Here is a 26,488-nt window from a genome sequence, read left to right as displayed (position 1 = left end):
CTCCCGGGGGTCACGAGAGAGGGACCGGTGGGCTCATATTAGGTGCTTATGGTCACAACGGCTCGTAGCGACTAAAAAGCATGTCCTAGCAATCCGCCATCTTGGCCACGCCCTCCTCTGCTATTCCAGTTTTTAAACTCAGCCATATGCAAATCAGTCTTGACCCTGCTGCCCATGGGAACAGTCCAGCCCAAACTGCCAGGACAGATTTTCCCTGGACCGGAAACAAGCATCCTGGGACCGGTTTTGGAGTATCACCCCTCATCAGCCAGGCTAGCTTGAGTCCAGTGGTATAGACAGCATGGGGCCCACGTCTGGGCATACCCATTCCATTCGGGGTGACAAATGCAAAAAGAACAATTGATGGACAGAATGTTGGACAATGTCAAACATTCACCCCAGTACAGAGATCTGGGCAAAAATCCATTGTTTTTTACCTCCATGCCATTCAAGTTTAAACTCAGCCACATGCAGATCAGTCTTGGCCCTGCTCCCCATACCATCAGTCATTTGTTGCTGCAGCACATGGATCTTGTGATGTCCTCACAACCTAGCAATCGGCCCCGGGAGCCATTGGAAAAGATTTTACAGGAATGGCCAAGCAGGGTAAAACGAAATTTAAGGCCCACCATGGAATGGATCAACATTACAACTGTCCCGGTAGCATCAGCTTAGAGCAGGAGTCTGTAGCTACCTCGAGTTCCTCCAGGTGTAATGATTGTTTGCTTAAGCTAAGGGGGCTGTGTCAGAAGCCTCTGTCTACGTCTTAAACACATATCTTATACTCATATGTAACCTTAGAAATGCAATCTCTTCTTGACGCCCATCCTAATTAGCTGACAACTCGAAAAAATGAGTCCTGTTACCTTTAGAATAAAAGGAGGAAAAAAACAAGACGGGAGGCTAGGAAGCACTGGTGGGAGAGAGGATGGTGAGTGGCTGTCGGGAAGACCAAAAGAGAGAGAGGGAGAGAAGAAAACAGTAGAGAATATGGCAAAAGAGGATAGAGAAATAAAGGAGCGAGTTGATGGGCAAAAGGCCAGTCGGAAGCGGAGCGTCCTGGCTATCCAAGGAACATCAGGTACGTTGACAATGGGCAGATTTGTGGTGCCCCCCCCCACTCAGCCTCTCGAGATCGTCACGCCTCACTGCTGGGGACCACAGCCTACTTCTACCCCCCCCCCCCGAGCCAGAAGATTTCTCCTTCTCTTGGCACCCTACCATCCATAATGGCTCAATTGTAGTAGGTTAGTTACTCCACGGCTATCTCCAACGCGGTCAGTGCCACAAGGGTCTTTCAATTACCGCTGTGAGCGCTGTTTGGAGGGAGCGGTCAGTGCTGCTACAGACTATTTTGGTGGGGGAAAGTATTTGCCAATGACATCGTGCTGGAGTTGTGGGAGCCCTTGTGCTCCCTGCTACCTTTCACAAGCAAGCGACTGCAGCAGATTCGACGTGCACAGGCGCTATTCCCTCAGTACAATGCCTTTCACAAGCAAGTGCCTGCAGCAGATTCGACGTGCAGAGGCGCTATATGTAGAAATCCTCACAGTACGATACCTTTCACAAGCAAGCGCCTGCAGCATATTCGACGTTTTCAGGCGCTATCCCCTCAGTACGATGCCTTTCACAAGCAAGCGCCTGCAGCAGATTCGACGAGCAGAGGCGCTATGACTCTGGAGGCGCCTCGCCTTCTAATGGCAAATCTTTTCCAACGGGTGGTTTTTCTCTCCATCACTAACTCCCTCAGCAGATATGCAGACACTTGCCCTGTCCTTCCGCCGCCTGACCTCAAGATGGCTGCCTCAGTTGGTCACTCCACGATGCTTGACCACTCCTGGACAATCGAACTGGCCATCGACCTGAACTATAATGTTACTACTCTGCACTCGCCCTACAAATAATGCCAGGACACTCTCTGGTTGATTAGCTGGTTTAATTCCACAATATAAACGCTTTTGTTAATTTCCCTCGGGAGCGCCGGATCGGGCTTGTGGCGCTCTCGAGATCCACGTGCCAATGCCCAAACATGGCCGCCGCCGGATATCCGCCCCACGTCACTTCCGGGGCTTGCGCCACTAGACCACTACACCACATCTCCCCCCTTTATACTTTATAACACAAACAGTCTTACTTGCTCTCCATGTTGAACTCTTCAAACCTCTTGGGTAGCATGATCCTTCTACCCTCCCCGAGTCTGCAAGTCTTGCTGGGTGTTGGTGAGCGACAGACTGGAAGCTCCTGGACTAGGCCCAGTTTCACTACTTTCGCCACTTCTTTCTCGCTCCTCTTCTTTCTCCCGTCTCACCGGTGTCTGGGTTCCTTGCACCTCTTCTCTCTCTCTCATCCGCGTTGATTCCCTTTGGGTGGTTATTTCCCTGCTGCCAGTCGGGCTCCTGGTTGCTCCTTCTGGCCGTGGCGGACTTCTCTCTTTCTCCTGCATCACGTCCCAGTTCTCCACTTGATTACATTTCGCCATGCGGTCTTGCGACCATGGAGTACGGTTCCACGACTTGGAGGGGGGGTGTGAATTTGCTGTCCCCCTTCTTCCTCTGGATGGGTTGCTTTACTCTCACCTATTCTCCCCTTTCCAGGCTGGTTTCTTGGGTGTTGCGTCTTTTATTGTAGTGTTCGGTATATATTTGCTGGGCTTTCTCCAGGTACTTGCGGACCACTGCCGGTGACCAGTGACTTTGGACTGTTAGGCGCTTCCAGGCGACATTGTCCTTAATGAACGGCTCACACCCTCTCAGTATTCTGAACGGGCTGTAACCCGTGGCTGTCGGTGTTATGCGGTATGCCTATATCAATCTCTTCAGCTCCTTCTCCCAGTCTTTCCCTTGACTGATGACTGCTTGGATGGAGCCCATGATCACCCGGTTAAATCTCTCAGTCAGTCCATTAAATGTCGGGTGATAAACTGGAGTGTGTCTGACTACAATGCCATTTCGTTCCATGAACATGGCCCATTTGATTGACGCAAATTGGGGTCCATTGTCGCTTAGTATCCCTTTGGGGATTCCTTCCCTTATGAAAACATCTGTTAGAAATGCCAGCACCGTCTCAGTTTCGGTGTCTTCTGTTATGTTTATTTGGGGCCATTTAGAGTATCGGTCTATTAGCACTGTGATGTATTTCTGCGTCCCTTGGAAGTCCAGGATGGGCCCTAGGATGTCGATTGCTTTCTCCTCCCACGGATTCTCTGGGTATTCATGCATGCCAAGGGGAGGGCGTAATAGCCTCTGTGTTTTGTCAGCATTGCTGCAATGTTCGCATGTCCTGACATATCTTTCTATCTGTTTGTTCATTCCCTGCCACCAATAGTCTTCCTTCAACCTCCATTTTGTTTTGACAATGCCTTGGTCCTCTTCGTGTCCTATGTCCAAGAGTCGTTCAGTCAGGGATTTTGGTGGTATCACTTTGTCACCTCTCAAGAGGAAGCAGGGGTTGTCCCCTATCTATAATTCTTCCCGAACTTCCCAATGCCGTTTTAGTTCCTCCTCCAACATCCTCTTGTCTGGCCACCCTGCAGCCACATAGGATTTCACAGCGTCAAGCTTGTTGTCTTTGATATACTCCGCTTCCCATTCTTGGATGCTTATGGCCTTTTCTGGGTCGGCTGTTGTCGCTACTACGAAACCTTCCCACTCATTCCTGCCTTGCACTTCTGCGCTTTCCTTTGCCGCTGCACGACTCAAGAAGTCAGCCACTTTGTTCTTGTGTCCCGGCAGGTACTCCACGTCGTATACATAGTCAAGTAGTCTTAAAGTCATCTTCGCAATCCTTGGGGTTGCGCGTTCGTGGCCGCTCGACGTAAGCACTTTTATCAGCGGTTTGTGGTCCGTGTGCAACGTGAATCTTCCTCCCCACAAGAACTGCCGGAATCTCTCCATTGCCCATACGGCTGCCAGCATTTCCTTCTCGACGATGCTGAACTTTTGTTCATTGGGGGCCAACGCTCTTGATGCGAAACTAACCGTTGTGGTAGCTCCTTCTTTGGACTGTTGCGTGAGCACGGCACCCAATCCACGGTCACTGGCATCCGTGGTCAGTATTGTGGGGGCTTCTTGGTCAAACCCGTGTATGGGCACTGCTTCACAGATGCTCCGTTTCATCTCCTCGAACTCCCTCTGTTCGTTCTCAGCCCATCGGAATGCAGACTTGTCTTTCAGTATCTGTCGCATGTGGTGGGTTTTAGACGCGAAGTATGGTACAAACTTTCCGTAGAACTCTTCATTCCCAGGAAGGTTCTTATGTCTTCTTTACTTTCTGGAGTGGGGGCGTCTTTGATGGCAATTACATTCGACGCCTTGGGTTCGATGTCCCGATAGCTTATCTCGTGCCCCAAGTATGTGACTTTGTTCACACCGAATTTACATTTCTCCTATTGGGCAGTGAGGCCATTTTGTGTCAGGGTGGTGAGCACGTCCCTTAACTTTTTATCATGGTCCTCTCGCGATGTTCCCATTACCAAGATGTCGTCCTGAAAATATTGGATGCCATCCATCTTGTGGATAAGTCGATACATCAATTTTTGGAACACTGCCGCTGCGGAAGCCAGGCCGAACGGCATTCTCAGGAATTTGTAACACCCGAAAGGTGTGATAAATGATGTCAAGTGGTTGCAAGATCGGTGTAGCTCGATCTGGTGGTAGGCCGAATTGAAGTCAATTGTGGAGAACCATTCCACTCCCTTGGTCTTAGCCAGCATCTCGTTTATTTTGGGGAGGGTGAATTTGTCCACCACTATGTATTTATTGAGTTCGCGGAGGTCTACACATAACCTCACCTTCCCGTTCGGCTTCTGCGCCACCACCAAGGGCGCCAACCACTCTGCGCTGTCAATCGCTTCTATCACTCCGTTCTCTTCCAACCTCGGCAGTTCTTCTTGCACCGCTGTCCTGATCCTGATCGGAATGTTGCGCACTTTATGACTTTTGGGTTGTGCTCCTTCCTTTAGACACATCTTGGCGTGAACTTCGTTAGGCGACCAATGGTGCTTTTGAATACTTCTGGGAATTCCTCTTTCAAGTTCTTCGCTTCGTATATTCCAGCTTCCTCCATTACAAGTACTTGCGTGCGCCCCCCTGGGTTTATCTTTATCCCGAGGGCTCCTTGGTCTTTCCATCCCAACACGGATGGCCCCTTCTCAGGGACATATAACTTTCCTCCTGTCGATCTGTCCTTGAAGGTAAATGTTAATGGACAATAGCCCACCATGGGGATGCGTTCCCTGGTGTACATTACAGGGTGAATGTCTGATGGTAGGAGTTGACGTCTGATTCTGGGTGCGAACTCTCTCTCCCATATGCTCCTCTGGATGATCGTATACGGTGATCCCGAATCTGCTATCATAGTCGTCTGCACTCCGCCAATTTCCATCTCGCATTTTGGTTTCTTGTCCGTGGCGCTTTCAATCCCTAATATCTGGTCTTCTATCATCAGAATCTCATCGTCTTCGCTTCCGTCCATGTCTCCGTCCTCCTGGTTCGACTCTTGCGCTACGTACTTGACTTCGTTTCTTGACTGTTTCCTCCTGCACACTTTCTCGTAGTGCCCCACGAGACCGCAGAACGAGCACTTTGCTCCAATCGCTGGGCTTCCTTTGTCATTTGCTACGTGCGTGGTACTCCCGCACCTGTAGCATGAGTTCTTGCTCCCATTCCTTTGTCCTTCATTCTAGTATACCTTCTGGTTCTGTCTTTTGTACGTGCCTGCTCCTTGATGCCCTAATTGTTGCTTGGCCTCTGTACCTCTTCTGTCTGCTACTCTGCATACAGCTGCACTTTGACTGTTTTCTAGCTTCGGCGCTTCAGCACACCTTTTGGACATCTCCGCTTTCTTCACCAATGCCACTACTTCCTTCAGGGGTGCGTCGACGTTTACCCACAGTTTTTCTTGGATAGACGTGATGACAGTGTGCATGATTATTTGGTCGCGGATCAACTCTTCTTGCAGAACTCCAAACTTGCATGTGACAGCTAACTTCTGCAATGCAGCCACGTAATCGTCCACCGTTTCTCCTCTGGCCTATTTTCTTTGAAAGAAATTGTACCTATCAATGGCCGTGCAGACCACAGGTCTGTAATGGGCATCCAGGTCCTCCAACGCGTGTTGGAACACGTTCGTATCGGTGGCCTGCCTCTCTGGTTTGACTAAGTTCAAATATACTCTCTGGCCCGCTGGGCCTAAGTTGTGCAGCAATATCTTCTTGCGCCGTGCTTCCGTATATTCATTTTCACCTTCCTCTTCCAATGCTGAGAGGTAATTTAGGAAGTATTGCTTCCAGTCCTCCCAGGGCATCTCGGGTTAGCCCATCTTTGATAAGAACGGCACAGGGTTCGTTAACGCTGAGGTTTGGGCGCACATGGTAGGGCCTCTGGCGCTACTGACTTCTTCCCCGTCGCTCTCTTCTGGGGTGGAAGTGCCTAGTAACACCTCGTCTGGCTCTGTGTCCCCTGGTTGGGTCTGTTCTCCCCCTTGCACTTGGCTTCCGTTTTGGGGCTCCAGCGCAGCCTTCCAGAGGGTGGCTCAGTGCCCACGCGTACTTCCGGTGCTTGTACTCACGCCTGCTGCAGGTCACTGCTCCCCTGTGCCTGTTGAGGGGTCGTCCGTGCTTTCTTTTATTGCCACTTGTCACTGCCACGCTCCCGAGTGCTACAGTAGGGTCCTGGTGATGTTCCTTGGTTGATGCTGCTCTGGTGGGTTTGGGCTGTAGGAGTAAACCCGTCACCTTGTCGCTATTATAATGTTACTACTCTGCACTGGCCCTAGGAAAAATGCCAGGACACTCTCTGGTGGATTAGGTGGTTTTATTCCACAATATAAACACTTTTGTTCATTTCCCTCGGGAGCGCCGGATCGGGCTTGTGGCGCTCTCGAGATCCGCGCGCCAATGCCCAAACATGGCCGACGCCGGATATCCGCCCCATGTCACTTCCGGAGCTTGCGCCACTAGACTGCTACACCACAAGAACTTTTTCACATCCCTCACCTGACCTTGATCCTGCTCTCTCTCCAGGACATTTACTCTTTGAACTTTCCCTCGACCGCGGAGATCCTGCTATCTGACTGAGGTGTGGTGGAGTTACCTGTTAGCTGAAGATGGGCTATGACGGCCTGGCTATGAACTCCCGCCCGGCCGTCACCTACCCAGCCGGACTTTGGGCAGACTTTTCTTTTTCTCTCTGTCGTATCCCCCTCCTACCCATTCACCCTACCCCTTCCCCCTCTACGCTCCTTTCTTCTCGTCTTCTATCCCTTTTATGTTTTTCTGTTGCGACCTAGCTATCTGACCAATACCCGGTGGAGCTACCTGATAGCTGAAGAGGAGATGGGCTGCGGATTCCCTCCCAGCCGTCACCTACCCAGCCGGACCTTCGTCTCTCCGCCGTATCTATACTCTACCCCCTTTCCCTTCCTCACTCCATTTTCCTTTTCTTCCATTCTCTTTAAAAGTTTTTACTGGTATCCTTGGTAACCTGTAACTAATGTATGTTTGCAACTATGTCGAACCTTATGTAAAGCGCTCTGATACCTTTGGGTCTAGCCAGCGCTATATAAAACTCTTTAAATAAAATGAATACATAAATAAATACCAACCCAGCAGACAGGGGGCACATTTCTTTGCTTGCACCAGAGCCAGTGGAAGCCTTGCTAAGCCACAAGGAATAGAGACTATGGAAGGTGGTGATGAGTGACAAGAGAGAGGCAAAAAAGGGTGAGACAGAATATTTGGAAGAAAAAAGGAAAAACAACATAGGAGGAAGAAAAGGACAGCTAGCTAAACAAAGATAAAGGGACAATAGATTGGAGGTGGGAAAGGGAGATGAGAAAAATTGAGGAGAAAGGAATGGTACAGTGAATGGAGAGGAGGGCATAAAAATAAATGCAGAAATAGGATGTGTGAGCAAATAAAAAGAAATTGGGTGACAGTGAGGGTGGACAGTGAGAAGAGAAAGGAGTGAAGGCAAAGTGAGGAGGAGGATGAAAACAAGGGGCGTGAGCAAATTAAACTATTTTTAATTTCACACTCAGGGAAGAATGCAGAGAGCCTTGTTTGCACTACCTTACTTATTTCCCTTGAACTCCAGGGGTCTGAGTGATTTGCTGGTGGCAAAAGAGAATACACAGATTCGTAGAGAATGAGTTCAATCTGCAGGAAAGTTCACGGGTGGAGTTTCTTTCAAGCATGGATACTATGGTAGTGGAAATCCCTCATATGGAGTGTCCGTTTATATCTCCCTTCCAATAGTGCAAGGAGCCAGGCTGCCTAACACTGCCTCTCCTAGCTAACCCTGTGCTTCTTACCTTTGTTTATATGTTGACAGTATTCAGTAGAGCAGAAAAGGCTCCCAGTTTCTTGCTTGATCTGCTTGTTCTGGCCATCAGAATCCTCACCTTTGTACCATGTGACCTACTTTCCCAATGCACTAATTACTTGTGTCTAACTCTCCCAGCCTTTGAGTGCTGGCCCGTGAGCTGCACTGAAGACATCTGACAGGACTGGGGCAACCTGCTGGAGCCCTGCACTAAACAGTTTTCTTTTTTGAATATATATTTTCCTTTTTTCATTTTTTCAAAAAGAAAATCCCAAAATTGGATTTTTTTCCTGAAAATAAAAGACAATGCTCCCATCGGCATAGGAATCCTCTCCCTTGACGAGAGGAGCATTTGGCAGTTTTAACTGCCCCTACTGCAAAGATTTTGCTGGCGAGGAAGGGCAGTGGAAACTGACCTCTAATTCCACCCATCTAAATCAGGTGGGTGGAATTATGGGTCACGTCCAATGGCCCTTACTCCACAAGGCTATCGGAGGATTTTAATCCCGGCAGAAATGGAGCAGCCTCTGCCATGACTAAACCGGTAGTCCAACCTCATCTAAATTAGACGTGTAGACCATTTTCTTGGTGGTAAGAATACTCCAAAACCCTTGCGAAGGATTATGCTTACCACCAAGGTATTAATTGTGCCCTAAGTCAAAAAGAAGACTCTGAGCAGATTGGCTCGCTGCAGTAAAAGGTGCTTCTCTTGAAAACATATGTTTGCATCCTGGAGGACCAAATCAGCCATCCAAGGTTAGTAATTTGAGTACCATTAAATTGAATAAGAGTGATACCTGTTATTTACAGTGATTAGAAATTGTAGTATGGAGCACAATATAACAATATAGTACATACTCCCAGGCCTCCACTATTATTCATTGACATACAATACACCTCAATTTGAGACCATTTGATAAATGTAGGTAGACATTTACCGACCGGTAACGGCCGATTCGGCCGTTACCGACCGGTAAAGGGCTATTCTAGATGTAGGTGGGCTATTTTACCGATTTGGTAAATTTACCGAATCAGTAAATACTGAATCAGTATTTTTACCGATACGGTAATTTTGAAATGTAGGTGGGACTCTTTTGAGTACCACAGGCCTTACCGAATCGTATTTTACCACCCAATCCAATCGGGTGGTAAAATACCGATTCCAGGTGTGCATGCACATGTGTGCATGCACACCTATGGCATGTGACAGACGGACATGCCCTTAGGGCATGTCTATGTGCCACATGCCACACATGCCTTAAATCGGGGTGCTAGAGGGTGTCAAAGTGACACCCCCTGCACCCTTGCAAAAATCGGTATTTACTGAAGCGGTAAATACCGATTCGGTAATGCCCATTGATTCCTATGGGCTTCAATACCCATAGGAATCAATGGGCATTACTGAATCGGTATTTACCGATTCTGTAAATACCGATTCCTACAGAATCGGTAATTCAATTACCGATTTTCCCTACATCTCCCCCCTTCTATTTTACCGATTCATATATACCGAATCAGTAAAATTCGGTATTTATGAATCGGTAAAATTAACTTACCTACATCTGGACCCATTGCCTATATATGTGTGTGCACATACATATATCATTGTTATTGCCTACAATGAAAACTAAATTTTCTTTTTGAACTTCAAGAGTAAGTATTTGATTGTGGTGTTGTGTGATAGTCCACTCTAGAAAAATGACTCCTTGTTTGCATTTCCTCATAGGGCTTTTGATAATCATATAGTTATGTTGCAGTTAACCACCTAATGACCAGTTATTTTGTTTCAACAGGTAATGGAGGGACAACCAGCTCCCAGAATGTACGGAACTCATCTTTATTATGATGACATCCCCAACAGCTTGTTTCAGAATAAAACAAAGGTAATACAGCACTACCATCTCTGCACCATTACGTGTATGGTAAAACATTTTTGATGCCTCATCAAAAAGGTCTGCAGCGGCAAAATAACAATGTCACCAGGACCACTGAGATTTAATAAACTGCAAAGAAAACATTAATGTATACAAAAAGATTTCTTGTAGGCTAAAATTGCATTCTACTGTGCTTGAAAATGTAAAGCCCATTAACCACAACAATACTTCATAAGTCTAGAACACCTTTGTAGTCCAGTACTGATGCTCCTAATACATTTTAGACCAAAGCTCTTTGATGGTTTACCCTCTTCTTTTCTGAAAATGGCTCAGATTTACCACAGGGAATCTCATTGATTAACAGGGTTACCTTTTGCAACCATCTCTTTTCTTAAGAAACACCTTGCATTGATTAGAATCCATTCTGTCTCTGCACCATTTGAGCAACCAGCTTGGCTTGTAAAAGACAAAGTAGGACTGTAAATCTGATACCCGGTATCACTATCTGGAAAGTCATGGAATGTTTGTCAGGTTGTCTCTGTGAAAGCTTTGTCAAAGGATTTCCATGGATCCTATTCCAAATGTGCCTTTTGCCTGCGGATCAGTTGCAACTACCCATTTTTAGTTTAGTTGTTCCCATTCTCTTCCAGATTATGGCTAGTAAAATCATCTTCAGTCACACTCTGTTCTCCTACACCTTTCACTAATTTTCAGCATTAACTGGCCTATGATTTCTTTCCAAATCCATTAAAAAATCATTAGTAGAGCAGCTGATGGGTAAATGAGATCATTACCAGCTTCTGCTTCCCAAACAGTACCCATGTACCTGTCCAGAGAAGGAAAATCCGGAAGTAGGGAGTGGCATCTCAGCCCTTAAGGTTGTGGATTGCATCACTGGCTACCACAGAGAACTAGAATTAAAGGTCAAGGCCCATTGCTTTGGCATATATTTTTCACTGAGGCTTATTTTACTCTCTTCCCCTTACTGCCACTCACCGTGCACCTTATCTACCAACCTCTTTGTTTTAACAGAGAATGCGCAGAAAAAAATCAGCATTGAACATTACACACACACATACAAACCCTACGGTCGACATTCCAGTCTTTCAGGTGTATCTAGTGTTTTAAATGGGCAAATACTGCCTGCTACTGAGTACCAGCACTTTTTAATTTTGAGAAGAGGAGTACCTGCACTTCTCAAGAGTGATTTGATACATTTAATTGTAGAGGATTGGCACTTTTCAGAAACCAGCAGGTACTTTGATACAGGTTACATGCACTTCTTGTTTCCATTTCCAGCACTGTGCATATTCAAAACTCGAACATGACAGAAATCTTTCCAAGTTTTAGCACCTCCTTACACATCACTTCACATATGATGGCACCTATCCAATCCATAGGCAACTTCTTAGACCTCTGGCCAAGCCTGCCCTAGCCATTTGAAAGTCATTTCTAACTCTGTGCAATCCCATGCCTAGTTCTTCCCTATCCTTGGACTGAACAGCACATGCAATCTTATAGGAAATGCCAATACATTTCACCTTCCCACATGTTAAACAAGCATTCACAATGCAATAAGTCTCGTATTTATTAGAGTTTGAGCTATGGCATTGTAAATGACAATGCCTTTTATTTATGTGTTGTTTTTAAAACAGAGGACTAAAAGGCATTGTCATTTACAATGCCAATAGCTTAAACTCTCGCAAATGTGAGACCTATTGCATTGCAAATGTGTGCTTTAAAAATAAAAAATAAAGAGTTAGGAGAGAGTCTGTCCTGCCTGCAACAGCAGGGAGGACAAACCTATTCGAGAAAATAGTGCTCGGAGGCTGTGATTAAAGCCTACCGAGCAACAATACACGTAATGGGGTGTCGTCATGGGAGGTTACAAAATGAGACAATGAGGTTGTGGTGTCCTTGTGTTATGGTGTAATATAATCTGGAATGCCTCGGTGTTCTTATCAATTGGAAAGTTTGGGAAGTCAAATAACCACAGCAATATTCAGCTTATGATATGTGTTGGAGTAATTCATAGGTGAGCAGCTGAGGTGTGTACACTGTAGTTTTCTTTAGTTGCATGTGTACACTATCACCCACATTATACTGAATACTCTAACCTCAAAGTTGTGCATTAAAGGTACTAATTATAAAAATAACACACCTGATACACACCCCCATGCTAATTTTAAACTAATACAATACTACTCGTAGAGAAAAAAAAACTACTGCCAATGTCAAGCTGAGGGGCAGCCATCAATCACCAAACAAGACATGCTCTATATGATATGAAGGTGTTCAGGAGACACGTCCTTCGTGATGGAAACGTCACTGCTTGACATGGTGAACTTAAAAGTTATAAAAGTTATAAAAGTTTTTTGTCACGGGGATAAAAGTAAATGTAAGTTCCAAGTGCAGTTCATAAAATAATACAGAACTTTACTAAGGTGGGGGGGCATCAGAACATGCTGTGATGGGTGCAGTTTAGACATGGCGTGAGACAAGTGGCATGAACCTCTTCTGTACTTAGACAGCAAGATAAGTGGACCGGAAGAGAGCGCGCACTTGAGGCGTCGAAACCCGTGTCAGGAAGTAGGAAAGAATGATGTTTAAGGGGTGTTGGTGGGATGGAATGGCAGCTGGGGAGGCGGTGACGGCAGCTCACAGGAATGCACTGATAAGCAGCAGAGGGGTGAAAGGCAGGATGATGCATGCACAGTAAGATACACGTGGATTATCACTGCACACTGGAGCCATGTAAACTCACACAGTCTGAGATTCACTGAGAAATCAATGTCATTTTTAACCAAATCTAGAGAAAGAGTGGTGGCCTCACATGTCTGCTGTGGGCTGTGCGCTGCCGCTGAACACCTCCTCTCTCTCTTTTGTATCCACCTACATGCACTCGGGGAAGACTGCACGTGCGCAAACACAGGAGCCATCGCTGTGTGTGGAAAAGGCCGCTCTCATGAGATGGGTGCAAATCACGTAATACAAACCCTGCCATCTAGCAATCCAAACTACCTAACCATTGTAACCACTAACCATCCACCTCCCTCCTTCCCTAAATTCCCCCTCACATACCCAATGCCAAACACAAACTCTCTGTACTCTCCTCACTCCAGGTTTCGCCTGACTAAACCTCTTTTATGTCCTCCAAACATCAACGCCGAGCAGGAAAATGTACACAGGAACGCCCGCGAGTGAAAACATATGGGCTTTGGTGCGCGTAACAGACACCAATAGGCTATGGGTGGAGTAACGCGACCGCCTATGGCCTATTGCGTGGTCTGTTACAAAAAAGACACACTTTAAGCCCAATTACAGTAGACCATAGAAAAAACACACGCACAAGCGTGTACAATTCCAGGGTTCATTTCTGAACCCCGGACAAAAGGACTCTCGGCTGCGCGGGCACTGCTGTGCAGTGCAACGCAGGTCGCGAGACCTAGAAAGGATAGCACAGCATTACATAATCATAATAAATAATTCACCATTTATTATTAGAAATGCATAAAGTCTAGTGGCAAAAATTGAAAAAGAGAGTGGGTGATTGCCACCACCTACTCACCAAAGTTTCTTCCTCCTCCATGGGCCTGTCAAGGTCATATTGTGTAATTACTGACTCTTATTTAGTAATAGGCATATTAACTGCAAACAGTTATGTGTATCTGTGCAGATCTAATTGTTATAAAATGCGGGTAATGAAGTCCACAATGGAGTGTCTTTTTTACAGTACACAATAGGCAGAGACAGTGCCACAGATGTATTGCAATTCTTCAGTGCTACATATGATCAGTAATGACAGGTTCTTAGCTATAGAGTAATTAATTGCACATATTATCTTATTGGTCCCCTGCTGCAAGACAATGCTTGTTTGTTATATACACGTTGAAGAACCAATGGCTCTCTACTCTCTGCTTGTTTGTAACTGTTCATTAGGACATTAGGATGGTGGTAACTTTCATAAAAGGATGCAAATAGCTGACTAGAAGCCAGGAAAAAGTATCAGTGAAATGTCAATGACTACCAAAGTGCTCCTAGGAAACAAATCCAACTATGGGATCTCATCTGCAGATCACTTAAATTGCAACCAGGAATGCACAATTTATAAATGCCATGCGTAATCAGGGTTACAAATTTCATAAATGCAACATAAAATGAGTTATGTATCTTAATATGTCATTCCAATGCTACAGCGTTTCTTATATTCCCTATTGTTATGCACCATAACTTAATCCTCTGTTACTTTCATTCTCTGTTGAATAATGATCATTTGTTATGCAGATAAAAGGTTTTTTTTAAAGTGTAATTGCTTGCTATGGTCCACAAATAGTTATTAGAATTCAGAAAAGTGCTCACTTAGTGCTAAGGTCACTTTACCATTGCACAGATAAAGAGAAGGAGGTGAGACTGATAACAGATTAACTCATATCCAAAATTGACGGTTTGCTTAACAAAGATAGTTTGTCTTTTAGACCTAGTGTAGTTCCTCATCTTAATTTAGCTAATCTGACTGTACAGTAAGTAGGTATAAAATCAGGTGTGACCCCCATCTGTCTCCCCTTCCGTTCTTTACCCCCACCTATTAGGGTTTTATTCTGAAGATACATGCCTACCCCTTTTAATTCTTTGTAGTCAGAATTATACCATTGCTTAAAGTGGGCTGCCATAGGATATGTGTCCTTTCCTTTTGTGAGGGTCCACATGTTTTACAGTTCATTGTCTTAGTTGTCTAATTGTACTGCCTATATACACAAGATCAAATGATATATATATAGATGACAAAAGTACTTTTACAGTGTTCAAAAATTCCATACTGTACATTATACTGACTATATTGCATCTATTAATTGACAGTTCTCAGATACTGCACCCTCCAACAAGGTTTTTTTTTCTCCAAGTGTTTTTCAGGAGTATAGAGCCTACTGGTCAGTATATCCCTAAGATGTTCTGTTCTTATGAATGTTAAATCAGGAACTGCAAAAAAATGTTTGAGAATGTAATTTACTAGTAAAAGATGCCATTTAAAAAAATCTTTTCAGTAAATGGCTGCGTTGTTTTGATTACTGTGCTAATAATCTGATAGTTATATTGGGTTGTGGACTTCTGGGTCCACTTGTGGAGGTTTTATATGAAAATAAACCAAATCTGGTCTTTGAGTGAGCTGTCCTTCTTTGATCTTTAAGACATCTTTCATAGTAGCCACATTGCTTAAAACAAGATAACATATCTTATGCTATTACCATATATGTGATAATTTTCTCTTGCCCCTAATTAGTTCAGCATAATGGATCACATTGATATACTGTAAGTGTGGCACATCGGTCCCCCAAAACGGAAATTGAGGCAGTGTTTCTTTTTAAAAATGACATAGACAAATATTGATTGAAATCAGAGATCTGTAAATCACAACTTCTAATGTTGTTTGAAATTGTGTTGGTAAAATGAAGACCCATGGGTAAGGATTTAAAATATTGATGTATTTTAAAAGTAATGTTTTTCTGCCTTTCCATATAATGAGGAGATCATTGGTGTATCTGATCCATGTTTGGATACAATCACTGTATTTTTGTAATCCTGGGGACCATGCATGAGTAAGTTTGAAAAACTCAATCATCAGTTGATATATATTCGAGTAATTAATTTGCCCATTGTATTGCCTTTGTGTTGTAAATAATGCTGTCCTTCAAAAACAATATTTTTTTTACTATAAATTTAGCTAGTGTATTTAATAGCTTGGCATTTAAAAGAAGTGATTGGGGTAGTGTTTTTAAAACTATTTAAGGGCAGTAATGGCACCTTTGCATCTGTGTCTAAGGAACCCACTTCAGGAGTTATTAATAATCGTTTGTTCTCCATAGGTAAACCTTTCAACTTCTGTAGTACATCTCTAATATCTTTTAAAAACAATGTAATTCCTGTGACACAGGGAACTAAGAACATATCAAGATATTTAGAAATGTTTCACGTAAAACTGACAATTCCGCTAACAAAGAATGACAGTATGAGATATCTTTAATATGAAGTATGATATTTTTTGTGTGTTTTACTACATTCACCGTTATCTAGTGCAAGGGTACCTTTATAGGTTGCAGGATGCTCTATAAATGGGAAAAACATAACATTACACAATAACATGCAGAACAGTGATGTCATAGATTTATCTGTTTTAGTGCGGAATAATAATACTTGTATCATCCACTTTCAAACTCTTAAGGAACACAGGTGCTATATATGAGTTGTGTATATTTTTGCTAAATAAGAATCAGTGACAATGGCAGTACATTCACGCCAGACTGATTATTCGTCACTTGGGTACCAAAAGAGGACTTCATTTAAAGTCAGTTTTATTTGTACCGTGCTTATTTACCTATTTCCGAATTAAAAATTTACATTTGGAGCACACACAGATTAGTTCATCTCAATCCTAAATCCTCCATGGTAAGAAAAATTGACGATTCAGATTATCACACATTTCATTGAGCAACTCATAGCAGGCACTACCCCACAAGGAGAAATCCAAACCAACAGATATCTCAAAAAGATCATACATAACCTTTTCCCCGGACACACTTCAACAAGCATCCTTTTCACTACCAACCATACAGTTAAACAATACTGAAAACCTAAATGTCATCCTACAACATACAACATATTTATCTTTATGCCCCACCCATCAGCAAAACACATTTTATCACAGCTCATTGGTACACAAGAGTACTGATTTAATGAGAATTCTTCAGTCTGGAAAATTAATAGCGGAAAACATGTTCATGCAAAACTCTAAAAGCAGCACACAAGAACTACAAACACTGTGTTTAAAGGTTTTTGATATAGCACTGACCTAACATCAAAGAGCACTTTATAAAGAATGTTTTTCTCTAGCATAAGCGTCTCATTTATTAAGTTGTATTATTTACTAATTTTAGGAGTTTTGTAACCCAGTGTTATGTTGCCCTGTGGCCACTTTAGAGCTCCTATTACATATGGCACAGTATCCATGAAGGTTAGTGTTTTCCTCCTGGAGGTCACTCACCCTATGTCTTAGTATTGTGCTCTGTTTGTAGAGGTCAGGACAAGACTTATCATAATCAAAAATCTTTATTCAAATTAAAAATGAATACATTAAAGAATAAAACAACAAGCTAAAAACGTGCTACGTTTACAACATATCCTTGTTTAATGTTGCTGTACAAGAAATAAGCATCCTATCTTGTTTGGAATTGGAACGAGTTCCTTATCATTCAATTATGAAATTCTGCCTAGAATCATACAGGAATATGTTCTAGGTAGGTGAGTTGGTGCGGTGGTTGAAATCGAATCAAAGGTACATCTTAGGTGGCTACTCTGATTCTGCTTTTTCGGTCACGGATTAAAGAATCTGTGCATAGTTACATATATTTGCTGTTTTAGTGCAGCTCTTTATTTGATTCTTATGTGGCAGCCGATTTTCAGTAGTTGAACCTCCTCAAAAATATACTTGCTGACCAGTATATATTGTAGGGTCATTTTAGAGTCATTCAACCCCCTCTTAGACAATCCTTTCTAGTCACCCATGACTGGTGTCCTTCACTTCTCCCAAAAGTGTTATCAGGACTTACTTCAGTCATGCAGAAGAACCAGTATCCAAAGGAGCAAAGATGTGTCTCAGCTACAATAAGGTATAGTCAGCCCAAGCAGAACTGTCACACGGGTAATGCCCAATACCTCCTAGGAGAGAAGAGACATTAGAGAGGACCACCAGGGGACGACCATCAGCAGGACAGATGAGTTGAGCAATAACTTTTCTATGCGTTTGCCTCCACACTGCATGAACACAAAACAATAAAGGGGACAAAGAAACAGTACACTCAGTGTTATTAAGAACACTTAAAATATACCCTTGCTGGCTAGTAGTGTTAAGCTGGGTAAACATCCAATTTTGTTGATAGTGTACCATCACATATTCACACTTATACATGCAGGTTGAGTTTAACTTAAGATGTCTCTTCAGGAAAAGCAAGAAATGAAAATACTCAGTTCGCTCTACTTAGAAGAGCTGAAGGTGCTTCGTTATTGCCATCTTGTATAGTCAGAGGCACACGTCTACCTTCCCACGTGATTGAGACCGGGTGCACGAGGAGAAAAGAATGTCAAACACCTTTTATAAGTAGCGAGTCCTGCAACTATAGTTGCTAAGTTAGACAGTAAAAAATATAACAAAGCAGTCTCAGCTCACCGAGAGTTCAAAATGCTCTCTAATAATCAATGGAAAGTCATAGATGGCATACAAAGTGCACACACCCCAGATACGTTTACTCCCCCATTAATAGAGACACCTGAGTCCAGTTTGGTTACCGCAGTGTTTACGTTTTTATTAAAATTACAGTTCAAGACCAATTACTCCATTGGTCGCCATTTCTTTATTGTAAACTTTAAAACTTGTTTATCAACATCACAGTGTTCAAATATTAATATTCACACGTATGTACATATTCATTCTATTTACAGCCCGTTCTCCAACGGGGCATTGCTTGACCTTCGGGCTGTGCCAGCAGGCCACAACTAAGTTAGCCTGCTCTCCTTAATGTAACCGCCCTCCGGTTAACAGAGCCGCAGGTAAATAAACTGCCACCACTTGTGGCACCCAACGGCTTCCAGGGTAGAGCTAGAGAATCCAGGGCCACCAGCAGGTCAACCCCAAATCTCCCGCCAGCCCGGAGCCCATGATGATATTTAAGACCTGTTCTGGGGTAAAAAATGGCACTGACCAAAGGAGTCCCTGTGATACCTCTTGTCCAGGACCCCGCAACCGCACTTATTGAAGCCCTAATTCATGGATGGGTGGGTGGGTGACTTCTTTATGCGACGTCCGACTCCTGGGAGGTCAAGTGGACAAAGAGGGCATCCTAACGTGAGGCCCGGGCTTTTAAGCTTCGCGCTCCAGACTACTTCCCGTCCCTTCTACCCTATTGGTGACGCGCTTCCTGTTTTTCCCTTCGCTATCCCTTCCGGGTCGTGCGACCCAGAAGGGGTTTCCTTTCCTTTGTGGCCCTTTGGCTGCCACTAACGGCGCCACGTCCCTTATGTGGGGTGGCGCCTTGCATTGTCAGGATACACTCAGGACATTAACAGGACCAGGCGGCCACAGAGTTCAGTGTTTACGTAAGCCACATAAAGTTTAAAGGAAACACCTGACCTGCGATCCCAGGAGGCGATACAATGTAGCGAAGGCAGGCAGTCCTAGAGCGTCATCGCGGCCATGTGCTGGAAAGAGAATCTGACTCGGGCAGGAGAAGTCAGCGGAGAGTGAAGAGAGGCAAGCAGTCTCCGCGTGTCAGCGCTGCCACACGCTGGGACAGGGCATCAGACTTTTGACGGGAGAAGTCAGCTGGTGTAATGATAGTCAGGCAGCCTCCCGCGGTAGCGCGAGCGTGAGCATGTGTTTGAAAAGCGTTGATTTCCACCCTTGAAAATGGGAAATAAACCAGGAAGCACAGTGCAGGGGAAAGACGCCGACAGGTGCGTCAGAAGAGTCTCCGCTAATCTCTCCAGAGATTTCCACAGACGATGTGCAGAATGCTCACAAGGCTCTCAGGACAAACAGGACATTCCAGCTAGAGAATCCAGGTCCGGGGGCGTGGTCCTATCTCAATGGAAGAAGTAAACCAAGCATCGGCGTTGGTGGGAAGTCCTCTTTTTATACAAAGCCGATCATTAGGCTTGTGCCTTGGGGACAGAAAACCACCCAGCACTCTTTCTCCATAGGAGCAGCTAGATGCTTTCTTATACGCTCTTTTCACCTCACAGAGAGATTACTTTCCAAAGAGCATACAAACTATTATTTATGATAGTTTATCTGTTTTCTGTTAAACGTAAGATCGCTCCCCAAACAAAGTGTGGAAATTCAGCTGATGCTGGAATTCCATGAATTGGATGTGTTATTTATGACAGCATCCTGGACATACTTAGAGTGTGATGTAGAACCAGGCTTGGCTTGCCCGCCTGGGTATAAAATCTGCAGACAAATCTGTCACAAACCTTGATTGAGTCGGAGGGGAGGAGGAGTTGGTGTGATTTTTAAAGACTCATGGAATATTTTCACAATAGATATTGATGTAATTGAAGGATTTGAAATGCTAGGATTTGCTATTAAAGATGCTAATGGTCATATATTGACAGAGATTGTTTGTTATAAACCCCCAGGGGCTATCAGTGTGTAGCAGCAGTCTCTGATTGAGACTATTAGTAATATGGCTGCCACACATACCAGATTAGTGATCTTGGGGGACTTTAATCTTTGTCTCAATGGATCCCTTGATTCTGGCTACAACAATGTCTTCCAATCATGTGAAGGTTTTAACCTTTACCAGCGGGTTGTTAAAGCAACACATAAGGGAGGACATACATTTTTTCGGAGAACCATGTTCTAAATATTTTGGACATTCTGCCTATGGGTTGGTCCAATCATTATTTGATTACATTTCAAGTGCATAATCCCACTTGTAATAATCAAGCAGCCAGTACTATAGGTAATTATGTCAGTGGGGATTGGAAGGCCCTCTTAAGAAAGAGAGGTAGATCTCCCATGTTTTATCTTGAGGATTGTTTTCCGATAGATAAGCAGGTGGAGGGAAATTATGTAACTCTCTTTTCACAGATCACTTCTACGCTGGATTTAACCGCCCCATTAAAAAATCATAAGAGAGTGGGCAGACCCTTGGTTCAACGATTAAATAAATAAATTGAAACTTGACTGTAAGCAGGCGGAGAAAAAGTGGAGACGGGTGTATGATGATAAGGACAAACACACTTAGAAAACTGTGACTTCTGGTTATAAGAAAGATATCAATATTGCTAAAGCAGATTATTTTTCCAATGCTATTCCGAATGCTCCTAATAAATCCAGAAGCATTTTTAACATACTGAATAATGTAATCAGTCCTGACTGTGCCAAGTACCAGACGCCCCCCACACAAGACCTTTGTGATAGTCTTGCAAAGTTTTTCAGTGACAAAATTAAAACTATCATTGACGACCTCGGTGGTGGTCCTCAGCAAGTTGAGTTAGAAGACCTAGAGGTCAATGGTTCTAGTGGCAGCGATTTGAGTGGCACAGGTAATGTAGCCAGAGGGACGGAGACCCAGCTTATCAATACCCTAACTGATTTTGAGATACTGTCAGTAGAGGACTTTGGTAAGGTGGCTCTAGGTATTTCCTCTGGATCACCTTTGGACCCTCTGCCCCAAAAAATTTGGAAGGAGTTTGGAGCAGAGTTGTTTCTATACTCCGGCTTATTTGTAATCAGTCTCTTCTTAGTGGAGTGGTACCGGCCTGTTGGAAACAGGCACTAGTGACACCTCTCTTAAAGAAGACCACATTGGACTCAGCCTGCCCTATAAATTATAGGCCGATCTCCCTGTTGCCTTTCCCAGCAAAGATTGTAGAAAGTGTGGTTAGCAGTTCTCTCTCGAAATATCTGGAAACCAATAAGATCTTCGAGGATGTGCAATTTGGTTTTCAGCCTGCTCATGGCACTGAGACTGCTTTGGTGACCGTGATGGCTGAACTTCAGATACGTGCAGACAGAGGTCAAGCCGCAGTTCTTATTCTGCTTGACCTCTCTGCCGCGTTCGACACGGTCAACCATGCTATCCTGCTGAGGAGGCTTAGGGAGGTAGGAGTGGCAGGCTTGGCCCTGAGCTGGTTTCAATCCTTCCTTTCAGAGAGGAGACAAGCGGTGGTCCTCCCTCCTTACCAGTCTGACTTTACTAACATCACTCATGGCGTGCCTCAGGGCTCTGCAATCAGCCCAATCTTATTTAATATCTACATGAAACCCCTGATAGCGGTCATAAGGGTGCATAACATTAACATCGTAAATTATGCGGATGACACGCAACAGATTCTCTCCTTAGAGGGAGAACAGTCGACATCTCTGGAAGTGTTTCATGACTGCCTACTTGCTACAGCTCAGTGGTTGAGGGAGAATTCATTGCAATATAACACCGATAAAACTGAGGTTCTCTATTGCTCAGTGGGGAAGGTTCCATCTGCGGTGCCAGTAAATCTTTGGCCCCTAGCTACATCGACTGTACTGAGGCCTGTTAAGAAGGTATGTAATCTGGGCATTATGTTTAATGATAAACTGACGTTGGAGTCACAGGTTAACAGAACTGTGGGAAGCTGCTTCACCATCATTAGAATTCTGCGGAAAATTTTTCCTCTGCTGCCTACTCACGCGTGAGCGTTGGTAGTACAAAGCACTATATTAAGCAGATAGAGTTATTGTAATGCTCTGCTGTTGGAGTCCCCGAGATATCTAATAGATAGGCTCCAGAGGATCCAGTCAACAGCAGCCAAGTTAGCCTTGGAGAGGCTCAAAGGTTACTCCTCCTCATCAGCCTTGGCGGTGCTGCACTGGCTCCCGATAATGCAAAGAATTCAGTTCAAATCCCTCAGCATAGTGTTTAAGGCCTTGCACGGGTCTGGACTAGTATCTATGCAGAGGAAGTTTGCCTGGTATGTACCTGAGAGAAGCCTTCGCACCACCTCAGCCAGACTGGTTAAAATTCCATGATTCAACAAAATGAAATCAGATGGCAGAGCCTTCAGTGTCTCGGCCGCCAGATTATGGAATAAACTACCACTAGAACTGAGACAACTGAGGGGTCTTCTCTCTTTCAGGAAGAGACTAAAACGTGTCTCTTCCCCAAAGCATAATCTGTTGTCAGTTTCCTGTGTAGCATCACTCTTAACGTGCACTTTCTAATGTCAGCGCCAGGATGCCTGTTAGGGGATTGAGCGCTTTATAAATGAGATTAATAAATAAAAATAATAATAAATTATCTGCACTCTTCCTGATCTATCCAGTTACATGTAACTCCTTGCCTTAAGTAGTGTGTATTCCAGTTCTGAACTAAACCTTTTATTCAGTCCTGGTTTTCACAGAGCCCAGTTTCTGTTTTGGTGTTATTCTGTTCTCTGTTGTCCTGTCTTGTGTGTATATGGTAATCTTAATTGTCCTTGTTTCTGTCGGTGCCAGTTTGACTCCAAGGCTTGTGCCTTGGCGACAGACAACCACCCAGCACTCTTTCTCCATCGGAGCAGCTAGATGCTTTCTTATATGCTCTTTTCACCTCACAGAGAGATCACTTTCCAAGGAGTATACAAACTATTATTTATGATAGTTTATCTGTTTTCTCCATTCTACCCCTTTTTTTGAAGTATGATTGTTATCTTATAGTTTCCCTTTGCAGACTTTTCAGTTTCCTTCACAGCTTCTTCCTACCTGTTCTAGTCCTCAGCTTCTATCCTTCCTTTCTTTCTGCTTTTCAGGCATTACTTTGTATATATTGACCCTTCCTCCAGATAGCCCCTTCCTTGCTGAGAGCACAAGCCCTCTGTAGTCCAATCTTGTTCCAAACTCATTCACACCCTCTGTTATCCAGTGTTGTCCTTAACACATCCAGCTAGCTCCCACACATCTGGAGACAGGATGGATGGAGTAAGTAGGGCAGTACTGTAGGTTCTATGAGGGGAAGAATCAGATAGGAAAATCTGGTAAGAGGTCAGCCTTTAGTTGAGAGAGAGAGAGATAAAACGATGTTTATTTAGACCGTAGTCTTTAAACCCTACATAAAACTTTTGGATCCTCATAGTGATAACATGATTAGACCACATTTCATTTTAACACAGTTTGCAAAAATATAAATCCATAAAATTCTCATTATAGGGAGAACTCTAAAAAGTTTAAAATCAACACCCCATCTTTAATGTCTCTATTTCAAAATATTTTGTTGCTTTTAAGAACTTCCCCAAAGCAATTGTAATATCTAGGAAATACATATCCATTAGAAGACAAGCAGCTTGAGCACGTGAATTCACCTTATATTTTAAAAATATTGGACATAAAAACACGTTCTGTAATACTAAAATCAATGTGCAATCAAGCAATATATGCAAGGTATCATTTCTTACTCCTAAGCCGCATTTACAAATACCATCCGGTTGGATCAAGGTTGCTTTTATTTTTCCTTCTGTCTTCCAAGGATTAATGCCCACACGAGCCCATAGGATTTCGTGTCTTAACCATTTATTGGGCAAAAAATCCAAGTATGGGAAACGAGCCTCCTTTTCCCATGCGCTCCTTACCCAATTAACCAATTTTTTTTACCCTCAAATAATCAAGGTCTTGTGATCTAGAGTGTAGGAGCCCTTGATCCCTAAACATTCTCTTTGTAAAGACTACGTCCATGGATGGCTGCGAAAGGCTCAATTTTAGGTGCGCGGCTACGGTCTGTAGGGTTTTCCTTACATCCCGTGCCCAACCAAGACTACTGGTTTGGATTTCCTCTCTGCACCATGTTGAGACCTTCTGTACGCCACCTAACTCCTGGCGTTTCCAAAACCTTAGTAGGGACATTTGGGTCTTTACATTCCATGCTTAGCCCTACCTCCATTCTGATTGCTTGGATCATGGTACAGTTTGGTAAAGACTACAGCATTTTTTAAATGTTTCATTCTTCACAATCCCACCTCCCTTTGCCACTCAATAGAGCACTTCAGCACCATATAAAATTGCAGGGGGATCATAGCTTCAAATGCATTTAACATGAGTCTGTGTGACCTCTCACCATATTCTTTATTACATTTTTTTAAACCGCAGACTGACAAGAAGGCTTTTGCAGCTAGAGCCTCCAAATGTGTACTCCACTTTAATGTGCTGTCAAACCAAAGGCCTAGGTATTTATATTTGCTTACTATTTCTAGTTTATCTTGTCCTAAAAACCTGTTAAAATGTTTTACTCTCTTCCCAAAACATAAGACCTTTGTTTTTTTCCATATTAACAGTTAGAAACTTTATGTCACAGTAATTTTAAAACACATTTAGTTTCCTTTGCAGTCCTATTTCAGTTTGGTCAAGGATCACGAGGTCATCAGCGTATAAAAGGCAAGGCACTTTATTTCTATTCATATGCGGGCTAGCGCTTCTTTCGATTTCCAGCACTACAGGGAGGTCCGCTAGAAAGATTGAAAAAAGCAAGGGTGCCAGAGCGCACCCCTGTCTAAGGGCATTCTTTACTGGTATTGTATGGGTTAGTTACCCCTGTGTATCTCTAATGCCCTGGGCCCAATTGCCACTGTGTAACTCTTTTAAAATATTCAAAATGCCATCCGGTATTCCATAATTTTCCAGCACTTCGCAGAGGCTATTACGGTCCACGGAATCAAAAGCCGCCCGGAAATCGACAAAGCAACAAAACAGTTTACCATTTTGCATTATCAATTTTCTGGCCAATGCCAACAGGGCAAAGCAATGATCTATAGTGGAGTGACCTTCTTTAAACTCTCCCTGTTCAACTGGCACAATAGATCCTTGTTCTGCCCAGTCTTTTAGCTTGCTTAGTATTATTTTTGCAAAGATCTTTTCTCCTATATCTAACAGGTTAATTAGTCTGTAATTCTTAGGGGCATAAACATCTCCTTTCTAATGAATCAGCCTAATTATTGCACCCTTCCAATTTGTGGGAATCTTCCCTTGTTCTAAGATTACTAAAAACATTTTAGAGAAGAATTCTGCCCACCAGGTCCGCTTTGAGGTTATTATCAGGGCTGGTAAGTTGTCTGGGCCTGCTGCTCTTGTTAAGTTCAAAGTCCTTATTGTACTAAGAACATTAACTGTTGAGCAATCTGGTTTTAAGTTCTCTACTAGGCCTCTCCAATCCCTTGATCTCTCCTTTCCAGTTTCTCTCTCCGAGGCATATAGTTTCTGTAGATAATCTTTCCAAGCCCCCTCTTCCACTACTCAATTAATTGGGGCAACAGAAGATTCTGTAGCTGATTGTATTAGCTTCCAGAACTGACGTATATTCTTAGATTCTATTGCCTCCAATAATTTTCCCTAACATGTTTCTTTGTGGGCCATTTTAGCATTACGGAGTAGTGAGGTATATTCTCTCTTTATTTTGGCGAGATTTTCAGCCCTAGACTGGTCAAACTTTTTGCGTAAACTACGCTCTTCTCTTCTTACTTCTCTTTTCTATAATAAACCAATTTCCTTATTTAACCTGTATATTTTCTTTATGCTTGGATGCCCTTGCATCTGTTCTTAATTCTACCCTCAAGATTTTAACTACTTGATTTATTTTCTCATCAAACCATGATAGATTTTGGCCGCTCACACATCCTAACTTAACATTTTGTTGCAGTCTAGTTAACCTTTCTATAAATACTTCGGATAGCCGAGTGGTTATCCGCTTCGGGTAATCCATCTCTTGTAAGATAACTTTATCGCAAGCAGACTGTGGGGAT

General features: G+C 43.6%; 1 protein-coding gene across 1 annotated transcript in view; it reads left to right on the top strand.

The window, feature by feature from the left end:
- The window catches only part of LOC147692320 (sulfotransferase 6B1-like), a 273,121-nt gene that overhangs the window by 109,841 nt on the left and 136,792 nt on the right, over positions 1-26,488 (top strand). Inside the window, exon 3 of the mRNA XM_086938569.1 lies at positions 10,115-10,204. Within this exon, the coding sequence (XP_086794695.1) occupies positions 10,115-10,204 (90 nt within the window). The remainder of the gene's footprint in view (positions 1-10,114; positions 10,205-26,488) is intronic.

The sequence above is a fragment of the Lissotriton vulgaris genome, chromosome 9, assembly GCF_964263255.1.
Source record: "Lissotriton vulgaris chromosome 9, aLisVul1.2, whole genome shotgun sequence".
Classification (NCBI taxonomy): Eukaryota; Metazoa; Chordata; class Amphibia; order Caudata; family Salamandridae; genus Lissotriton; species Lissotriton vulgaris.
The sequence above is the reverse complement of the archived record's forward strand: the minus strand, read 5'-3'. Positions and strand labels throughout refer to the sequence as shown.